Source organism: Eutrema salsugineum, unplaced genomic scaffold (assembly GCF_000478725.1).
Source record: "Eutrema salsugineum unplaced genomic scaffold, Eutsalg1_0 scaffold_10, whole genome shotgun sequence".
NCBI classification, from domain to species: Eukaryota; Viridiplantae; Streptophyta; class Magnoliopsida; order Brassicales; family Brassicaceae; genus Eutrema; species Eutrema salsugineum.
The window spans coordinates 6,979,918-6,991,279 of record NW_006256908.1 but is presented as its reverse complement, the minus strand read 5'-3'; the positions used below and the strand labels follow the sequence as shown (position 1 = coordinate 6,991,279).

Below are 11,362 nucleotides of genomic sequence, written 5' to 3'. Positions count from 1 at the left end.
ACAAATTTGTTGGTGATGGGTTGCGCACAACCCTCCCTTAAAGCCCGCTTCAAGTGCAAATAACAACAAGGCCCAACAAAAAATTATGCCCAGTCTAAATAGGCCATTTTGGACCGGTCAGGACACTAAATAGTCGGTTGGTCTAACCTGTCTGACCGACTGTTTCGCTTATCTGCCCACCAATGTGACATATTTACTTTTTTTACCTTGTTTGTTTTTATTATAAACTAGGGACTCATCCGCGCTTCGCGCAGAATTTTGTATTGTATTTATTGACATATTTAAAAAAAAACTCTACAATATCAATTTTTTTCATTAGATTTTGTATTTTAATTTTTTATATATACTTATTGTATTTTATATTTTATATAAATCATTTTAAAAATAATCAAATAATATATTAATTAAAACTTTAAATTAATTTAGTTTATAGATATCTTTATATTTATGCGGGTTTATGATTTTGGAACATATATAATTTTTAATTGTTGCATTCAGGAAAAAAATATATGTAAGAGACAATTAATTATTTAAAAATATCTCAATTCCCTAACATATTTTCAAAATATATTCATAATTTATTTTTTACACCCATTTCCCTCTTCATCTCCCTCTCCCTCTCCTTCTCCATCTCCCTCTCCCTCTCTCTTTCCCTCTCACTATCCTTTTCCCTCTCACTCTCCTTTTCCCTCTCATGTTCTCTCTCTCATCAATGCAACATGTTGAACCACACACAACATATTGGATCGGTTGAAATTTCTATTTTTCTCAGGTTTCTCTTTTTTCTAGTCACTCTCAATGTCACATCTCTAACCTGAGCTCTGTATAATTTGTTAAGGGGAACTTCACTCATTTTATGTTTCAAAGATTATGTTGAACATGTTAACATTTTGTGATACCACAATTTGTTTCACAAATATGCATTCTCACTCTCTATATTATTATTTAAGTAGTCATTTCAACAAATAAATTTTATTTTGTAAATTATTACATGATATTCTATTACAAATAACAAAAATAATTAAAATATAAAATGATATAATTGTCACTTGAGCTTTTTGAAACTCGTGCAAATATTCCTAACCCGTCTATATGCATTTTAATTTTATAATTTATTATTCTAATTTTCTTCAAATTTATGTCTTTTGTTATATTCTAGTGTTTTATATGGGTTTTAAAACGAATTTGGATATTTTTAGATATTAAAAATTTTGGATCCGAGAATTTGTTTTTTGGATTTGACAAAACTGGATCCAAATCTGGCTATCTTAAAATTTTATATGTTTTACTATACATATCTATTGAATCATATAAATAAAATAAATAATTTAAAATAACAATGACTAAATGCATTAATATATAAATTATTATTTATAAAGAGTGTCTATTCATATTCTTGTTATATTAATGGATGATAGTTACTATGAGAATTAAAGTATAATAACACAAAATATAATAAATTATAAATTAATAAATGAATTGATGATGTGTCAAAATTTTAGAGTTTGAAAAAATGATGTGGCATCATGAGAAGAAAGAACATTTTACTTTATATATATATAGATAGTAGTTTACAATATAGAAAACGGGATCCTTAACTTTAAGAGAAAAGGCTTAAGAACAGTAATTATAATATAATCCAAGAATCATCTTACTATATACCGAGCTAAGAATTCACCGAATGATCGATAAATAACCGATCAAACTTCGATTATCTTGTTTTCATACCGACCTTATCTGACCTTATCTGTCATTACCACGACTGACCTAACACTTTATATAAATGAATTAGTGAATTTTTCCGTGTCTTACGCGGACTAATATAATTGTCAATTTAATTATTTAAAAATATAATATTAGTTTGGATTCATTTGTTTTGTTTGCTAGATTTCCTTACATTTTAATGTTTTATTAAATTTTTCGTTTTATTAAATTTGAAAAACGGTTGTTGACAGCTACAAAGTAAAACGATAAGTACATGATTTATATAAGGCTATATAGTATATGTTAATACTTGTTTAGAAAAACATTAGTATATGTTTACCTGAGGACTCCATGAGTTTTTAGTTAAAATGAAGAAGAAAGAAAAGGTTAGACAAAGTTAAAGATTGTGAAAGAATTAGAGAAAAGTAGTTGATATTTATACTTAAATAAAAAATCGAAAATCCTATAACATTAGCAATATTCCATTAGTTAGAGATAATTTTCTTTTAAAAAATGACATTCCATTAGTTATATATATATATATATACATATATTAACTTTTTGTTATATTTTTTTTATTAAATTTTGGTTTTTAAAAAAATGACATTCCATTACTTTTTAAATAGATTCCATTTTTTGTTTTTCTAACATTTTTGTTAAATTTTTTCTAATTTTTGGAAACATAAAAAATGGTAATTACTAAGAGATATAGATTCTATTTTTGTATATTTTTTTAAAAAGTTTTTTTTGTGTTTTTTTTAAAAAAAATTGTTAATTTTTTTTTTCTAAATTTTGGTTTTAGAAAATTTTTAAAACGGTTTAATTAAGTACACATAATTGCAAAACTGGACTAAATGGTCTTTTTACAGCTGAAATTCATTATAGAGCTAACACGTAAGCGAAAACTATGAAAATATCTGTGAACGTGACAAATAAGCAAATCACTACACAAATAAGTATAAGAAATCGCAAACACTATAATAATTAGCAATATTCTATCATTTTTTTTCAAAACGACATTCTTTAACTTTTTAAATAGATTCTATTTTTGTTTCTTTTAACATTTTTGTTAGATTTTTTAAAAATTTTGGAAACATAGGAAATGGTAAACACTAAGAGATATAGATTCCGTTTTTTGTTTTTTTTTTTAAAAACGTTTTTGTTTATTTTTTTTCTAAATTTCATTTTTATATAATTTTAAAAACAGTTTTGTTGACTACGAATTTAAACATTAAATCATAAAAATTTAGACCGGTTTGTTTTAATTTTCTTTTTACACACCATCAGTTAAGAACCAATAAAAGTTGTGAAAAAAGTAGTGAGAAGTGGATTATATTTTTTTTTTAAGTTGTGAAAATCGATGTCTAGATTTTAGTTAATATTTTAGTTAACATTTTAGTTAGATTTTTTGTTTATTTCGAAAACATTAGAAATGTTAAATTTTTAATTTTTTAAAAAAATAAAATTTTGGTTTTTTTTCTTAAATTTTGGTTTAATCTAATTTTCAAAACGGTTTGATTGACAACAAAGTTAAGCATTTAATCATAATAATTTAGATCAATTTGTTTTAAGTTAGGACTAAATGGTTTTTTTGTGGCCAAAACTCATTCTGGACTGATACGTAAGTGAAAAACAGTAAAATTTGCTGTGAGCACGACACGTAAGCAAATCACTACACAAATAAGTATATAGATAGATAGATATCTCTGATCCTCACTTTACCATTTTTACCGGTATACCCCATCGTGCTCCCACGGTACAACAAAATTTGTTGTAATGTATACAGAAAATTTTGCTTTCGATCAGTCAATCATAATAAACCTTAAAAATGAGTTATTTCCATATTTTTAAATTTTACAGCTAATATGAAAAATTGCAAACCATTAATGAGATGCATGTCTTTATTTGGCAACGCTGCCCACACTATAAATTTGAAACATTACCATGAACTATTTTTCATTGCAAATAGAATATAAAACAGTATAAAAAAGAGGAAGAAAAGAAAAACAATGGCTTCATACAAAAGCTTTACTGTTCTTTTGTTTGCTACAGGGACGATTATACTATTAGTGCTTTGTGGAATCGGAGAAGCAAGACATATGAAAGATTCAGATAACTTGAATGAATCTTTGGAATATGGAGCTATGAGAAAAGACGCAGTCCCAGGATGCAGTTTCCATAACCCAAAGGAATGTTTTAAAATTGTAGCGAATCATTATCATCGTGGCTGTGAATACATTACTAGATGTCATCGTGTTTCTGAAGTTTAATTGTATGAAATTTGTATGACATCGTAAAATAATATGGAGCTTTTATGTAGATATTTGCCTTATATCCAAAATAAACAAATCTTTTTTCTTGAGAGAAAAATAAACGAATTTTGTATCAAAATATTCTGGATCGGCTTGCAGAAACTACCAATATACCATATTTTTAGACCCGATCTCATATAGGACTCGAATTCAACGTTTTCATTGAGGGTTTTGAAGCACATGTTATTCTTGTTTTCAGACCCAGTCACATCGGCTCTCTCTACTATTGCTTACTCTTGTTTACTTCATCTCCTACTTTCTTAAGCGCAGGGTATTCTTGTTTAAGATGATTTTCTTATTGTTAATTTGTCTACAAATTAAATGTACTGAATAATGAATGGAATGAAGCAATACTTTATATTATTATGCTATCGCTGTAACTTTATTATTTACCTGATATAGTTTGTAAGAAATGAATGGACGACTATGTACTGTAATCGGAAATATTATTCTACGTGATAACAAACAAATGTTTGACTGTATATTATTTCCTTCTCATCAAATCTTTGACTATGTAATACTCTATAAGAATCATGTCATATATGCAAACACACCTTTTTGTCAACTTCATATATGCGAATATATGATAATTTACCTAAAATAAAAATAATATTAGCAAATATAGAAGATTTAGTTACTTCAATACAATTCTTTACGACGAACTAAAAAAATTTCGTGTAGAGCATATTTGCTTCTGAATACAACTAGTACTAAAAATCAAACATATGTATAATTAATGGGTATCACAAAAACCTCAATAACTCTTTCTCTCTGATACCAATTGATGTGTCAGCATATTAGTGCTTAGTGCATTTCCGAAGAGTTTGGTATTTTTAAAAAAAAAAAAAAAACATTGGTACTCTTATTCTATTATTTCGTAGATAGATGTTAGGAATTTAAAAAATTAAAGGAAAAACAACAATAAAAGAAGTAGTTGAAACATTAACTAACAAGAAGTGGAAACACTAAACAACAACAACAACAAAAAAAAACATAAAACAGAAGAAGAAATAGTGGAAAGCCTAAACTAAATCAAAGATGATGATTGTATCCAAATACTTACTATTTAATAGAACCCAAAATCTTTTTAGCATACATATGATAATAAATACAAATATATAAAACCGTGAAAATACATGTCTCCCGAATTTAATAACATATAACATTCCTATAGTACAGTACTTACTTCTTAGTTCTCTAACCATTAATTTTAATGAATCCCAAGCGCCTGCATTTGTCTAATCATCAACAGAGACGAATCATACATTTGCTTGCGGCTCACGTCACTTTCCTTTCCTCCTTCCTCTTCGAAGAACCTCTCGCTTCCATCCAATATATTCACCACTTGGCTAATGCTAGGTCTTAGCTTCGGGTCGGTTCTCGTGCAAACCAACCCTAACCGCAATACCCTAGCCATTTCTCGCCTCTCAAACTCACACTCTAGATGAATATCTACAATTTCGTCCAACGGTTTTCTCTGGTTACCTACCGATTCACGGATCCTCAAAACCAAAAGAGCGTCTTCCTTTTTCCTCTTGTAATCCACCGCCGGCTGACCAGTTACCATCTCTAATACCACAACTCCGAAGCTGTACACATCCGCCGCGGTTGTTGCGTCGCCGGATTCCATGTATTCCGGTGCCATATAACCAAAAATCCCTTGTGCGGATCCTTTCTTCTTGGCATCTTGGTGTGCGTGATCGTTTCTTGATAAAAACTCGGCCAACGCGAATCCGCATAGTCGCGGATTCGAGTCTCGGTCGAGAAAGATTGTGGAAGAAGTTATGTTCCGGTGAACGACTTGCTCGTCCCATTCCTCATGGAGGTAACGTACAGCGCAAGCAAGCGATTTAATCACGTTATACCGGGTTTTCCACCGCAAAACCGTATTCCCCGGTATTTGGTTATGGAAAAGAAGATGGCTTAGCTTCCGGTTCGCGGAGTAATCGTATACGACGAGCATTTCGCCGTGTTCTGTGCACCAACCACGGAGCATGACGAGGTTACGGTGTCTAAGCCGGCCTAGGTTAAGTAATTCGGTTGAGAACCGTGTTACTAGCGCCGGACATTTCGTCATACCGAGACGTTTCACCACAATATGCTGCTCCCGGTTTAGTAAACCGTAATAAGCCGTACCGAAATCGACCTCGGCAACGCGACGCGCGTCTGAGAAATTATTCGTGGCTAAAACGATGTCGTTGTACGAGATCTCTCTCGGCGTGTCCAATACGAAAGACTTTGATGACGTCATCCGACGGCTGGTGTTACTGAAATTCCGGTTTTCTCCTCCCGTCTCCGCCGTCTGGTAAATGGAATCCTCGAGGGCAGTGACGTAATTTGACGACGGAGTTGACTCGGAAGACGCGTTGAAACTTGTCGTGGAGGTGGTTGGATTCGTCGTTGTGGCGGTGGTGGTGGTCGTCGTCGCCGTCGTTGTGGTCGATTTTAGAGAAGATAAAGGAATATAGAGAGGAAAGCTTTTAAACGAAGGTAAAGCCGGTAAGTCGCCGGAAAATTCACCGGAGAGTGCTCCGATTACCCATTTCATGTTGGGACGAAGCTGTGGGTTGTTTAAAGAACAGAGAAGAGCAAGATGAATCATTCTCTTCATATCGGAGAAATCGTAAGAGCCGTTCGGTAATCGAGAATCTCCGGCGTCGAGTAATTTCCGATCATCGGATAATTTACGAACCCAATCGAGCAAAACGATTTTGTCTTCGGAGAACGAGAGATCGACGGCGCGTCTCCCGGAGACAACTTCAAGCACCACGACGCCGAAGCTGAACACGTCGGTTTTCGCGGTGGCGACGGTTTTTTTCCGGAAACTCTCCGGCGGTAAATACCCGATTGTACCACCGATTCGCGTCGAGTCAGCAACTCGGAACTGGTGGTTACGGAACGAAGAGACCGAGTCGTAACTCGGATCATGCTCGATTTCGTCAATCTCGTGTTCTAACCACCGAGCCAACCCGAAATCGCCGAGTCGTGCGTTGAACTCGGAATCCAACATAACGTTGCTCGTCTTCACATCCCGGTGAATAATCTGCGTCTCTAATTGCTCGTGGAGGTAGAACAACGCGGCGGCGAGTCCTTTGACGATTTTACCCCTCCGATTCCAATCCAACGGTTTAAAATCGGGATTAATATCCGGCCGTCGGAAAAGCACTCGGTCTAAGCTCCGATTAGGCATGTAATCGTAGACGAGAAGCAATTCGTCGTCATTGAAACACCATCCTCTCAGTTTCACGAGATTCCGGTGACGGAGCTGAGCCACAGCGACGAGCTCCGCCGCGAACGTTTTCTCGAATTGCTCTCCTTTCTTCTCCGCTAAGCATTTCACAGCCACGGTGGTTCCGTCGCTTGGTAACACCGCCTTGTAAACACGGCCGAAACCGCCGCTTCCGAGGATTAATTCGTCGCTGAAACCGTTAGATCCGATGTAGAGCTCGGAGTATCCAAAGATTCTCGGGTTCTCGCAGCCGATTTTGTCGGAAAGCTGAACACCTTCCATGTCACTGAACGATTTGCTATGATTAGTCTCCGGAAAAATCGAGTCTTTACTCTCGTTGATACAAAGATTCAAGCTTTTCACCAGTTTGGAGCCGTGTAATCGCCGGAATAAATCTCCGATCAAACTCACAACTTGGCGTCCACAGTCACGATTCTTCTTCTCCTCTTCCTTGGTCTCTTCAACCATCGCCGGAGACTCTATAGACGGCTTTAACTCGCCGGATTCCGCTGGTAATACGAAACAGAGACGATCCACGGCCATTGGCGCCATGTGATGATGTGTAATAATCAAATGTGAATGAATTTAATGATATGAAGTGGCTTTATAGCATATGTGGCGATCTACTAGATTTCTTTTGACCGACCAAAATTGAATGATGGATTTTCGCCAGCAAGGAAGTGTATATATAGTGTGTTCTTCTAGAAAAAAATTAAATTTAATGCTCAAATGGGTTTACATATTTTTTTGAAGTATAGTTTGAACATTGGAGGCTTAATTTCAACAAGATTAGGTTTGCGTGGTTTGAAATTAGCACACCCTTTCATTGGGTTTGGTCATTTATGGTGATGTGTCATGGCGAAGGGGATTCTCCATTTCCTTCGTATAAAGCCTCTACTTGATTTTTAAATGATAGAAAAAAAAACCATTGATTTCGCGAAAATTATTATACTACTCCAATATATCATTCAAAACTTAAATTTAACTACGTACGGAAAAAAACTACGTATGGAAAAATGAGACCGAAGGAGACCTCCAAAGCGTGTCGTCGAGAAGAATATTGAGGGTCTAAATTTGTCCGCTTCTATATATTTTCTTTTCTTTTCTAATTTCTAATATAAATTCTAAATAAATTTCCAATTGTTCTTTTAGAGCTTTTTCCTTAGTTTTTGTTTAAGGGCGTGTGATACGTTTGAAAACTTTGAATGAAATACGCGCTAGTTTTATAGGTTGAATTTTCATTCTTTCCATCATCTTATGCATTTTTCTTTTCCAAAAATTTGGGAATGCTTTATTTATCTACGGATAAGAAGTTAGAGCAAAAACTTGTTCCAGCCTTCATATGTCGAAATTAAAAACATGATAAACCCTTCAACATTAAAGACCAAATTACGTGCTACTATGCTAGTTCTTAGAGCTGTTTTTATTGTACAAATCAAGTAACCAATAATATAATAAGGCATTAATGAGATATATAATGAGCTTTTGTTAGTGAAGTACATTCAGATACTTTTTTGGTCCGCCAAACAAAACATTTCACGACATTATTTAACTAACATTAAAATCCGATAACATTCTCTTATTTATCAGATTTATAGTATGTTTAGTTTGTTTCTATTTCCTTGCTTGTTCAAAATGATAGCAGTTCAAATGTAGCGGGACAAAATTTTGTATTGTCAAGATTTTACTGCTTTTTGTACCGCCGCATCGTATTGGATGATTAGTGATATAATTAACAATCAACCAAAGTAAAAAAAAAAAAAAAGATGTTTGCAAAATTGAGTGGAGGAAAGTGGGGGACAAATATGAATACGATGTTGATATAACATAGAAAATGAAAACTAGATAATATTTGATTAAACCCCAATAGTATGGAATGGATTATCAATCAAATCAGCCCCACCATATACGTTTCATCCATATTCTGAGTTTCAGACACATATGATTCTCTCCCAATCACTCATGTCGAGTTCGTGTCTCTTAAATGATCAACAATTTATGAAGATGAAACGACCCCATATTGAAAACAAATATCGCATTAAGATCCCAAATTGAGTTACTTTTGTCCTTAACTACATTCCAGTGATATTAAGCTCAGCATACACAATTTACTGTGTTCTACAACATGCTTTATAAAACTTACTGTTTACAGACTCTAGCATTTGCAGACATGTAAGATATTGGATCAGCAATTTCTATCTTAGTAAACAATTGTTAATATGTTAATATATTATCGCACGGTGGTGTATTAAACCAAAAATAACAGATAATAAAGTTTATGAAATTTTGACATTGTAGTGCACACTTATCTCTTTGCATATTGGACACCAGTAACAAAAAGGCATCAAAAGTTGATTGATGCTTTCACCTTCACTAAATTTATGAGTTGATTAGTATTTGATATTTTTGTAACGACTAAAACATATCAACGATTTGAAAAATAAAATTTAAAAATGAAAGCTTTGGGTCGCCGCAGCAAATGGCGTGATCAATGTCTATTAAATTTAGAAGAGCTTCATTGATAGATTTGTTTTCTACTCATACGCTTTATCTCTCTTTTTGCTTGCAATTATTATTGGCTTTGTAACTGGAGAAGTCAATATTAGTACAGTTTGAAATGAAAAAAAACTTTAAAAGGATTGAGAAGCGGACATAATGCCACCATGAATGCAATGAGATAAGGGAGATGGAGACAGATAAAAAGGCATATAAAGATAACATTACTACTTTCTGTATGGAGTTAATTTTGTTTTTTCTCAACATATATACATGTATATATATGTAGTTAATTCGGTCTTTAAAAGATAAACAATTGAGTTAAACTAAAAAAAACTGAATATATATTAAAGATTACAATATATAGTTGGTTTGTAAATGTTGAATCTATAGCTTCATTTGTATTATTGTTTTTCAGTAATTTTCTACTTTACTAGCTAGAGAGGTTGAGTGATGTCGTTGGCCTGCCTGTTTTTATTTAATTTTTTTTTTCTGTTGTTGTTGGCTATCATTTTCACAAAAGGTTGTGGTTTTAGAATCTTAGTGTAATTTGTCACAACTACTACTCACTCGCTTTGATCCTAATAAGTAATAAGTATGGCCTTTTTGGCCAATTATTTTAACTATATATTTATAAAAAGTTTAACTGTATATAAGATGCTAATTTTTCAATCAGTTTTTTATCCACTCATGTATACTTAGCAACTGTTGATCCACCCTTAGAGTCTCATATAGACAAATTTGGTTTTACTCCATTTTTGTTTTTGTAGTATTTTGACACATGGTGATTCACTTGTACTCACAAATGTTAAAAATATATCAATCTTATGAAGTTTATATAGCCAAAATCATTTGATCTAGATATGTCACCAGAACAGCCTTTGCTAATATATAGCCAACATCATTTGATTCACTTGTATTATAAAAGTTTTTTCTTTTTTTACCACCGGATGAAGTGGGCTAGTGGTTAAGTGCAGGGGTTGGTCCCATGTGCTCTTAATTCAATTTCCAGTGGGAGGGATGCTTTACGCCATGTCACCAGGTATTAGCAAAGGCTGGTCCCGGGCCGTGGGGGGATTAAGGCCCAGGCCCGAACCTCCTTCTAGTTAAAAAAAAAAAATGAAAGTGTTTTTATAGTATCTTATGATGTTATTTTTGAAACTAAAGTAGTATAACTCTCGTGTTTTGGTCATACTATCACTAAATATCGAATTTCTGACACATATATTTTGGCTTTAAGAAACTCAAAAAAGCATATCGCTTTATATATATAAAAGGTTCAGATAATAATGTACAAGTGATGATTTCTCGAATATCCTACGCACATATTTCTTCTTTCGCAAGAAACCAAGACTCCTAAAGAAATTTGGGTGAACTAAAGGCACTTACAATTGTGGTAGATCGGTAGTACAAGAAGTTTGACACATATGGTGCCGTACATGAAGACTTCTTTGTGTTTGTTTGGTAATTTAATATTAATATTTATAAAACTATATATATATTCAAAACAATTGAAAGTTGAAACATTTAAAATTTCATATTCATAACCCTTGATAGTTGAAACATTTGAAAATTCGTTAGATATATCGAAGTTGTTATATCGTATATGGGACCTGAGATC

At 33.1% G+C, this 11,362-nt stretch overlaps 1 protein-coding gene across 1 annotated transcript; it reads right to left on the bottom strand.

Annotated features, from left to right (window-relative positions):
* Nucleotides 1–5,069: 5,069 nt before the first annotated feature.
* LOC18027347 (receptor like protein kinase S.2) lies at nucleotides 5,070–7,905 on the bottom strand. The gene has a single exon (XM_006410349.2). It carries the CDS (start codon nucleotides 7,795–7,797, stop codon nucleotides 5,227–5,229), a length of 2,571 nt encoding a protein of 856 aa, XP_006410412.1. The 5' UTR covers nucleotides 7,798–7,905; the 3' UTR covers nucleotides 5,070–5,226.
* Nucleotides 7,906–11,362: the final 3,457 nt, after the last annotated feature.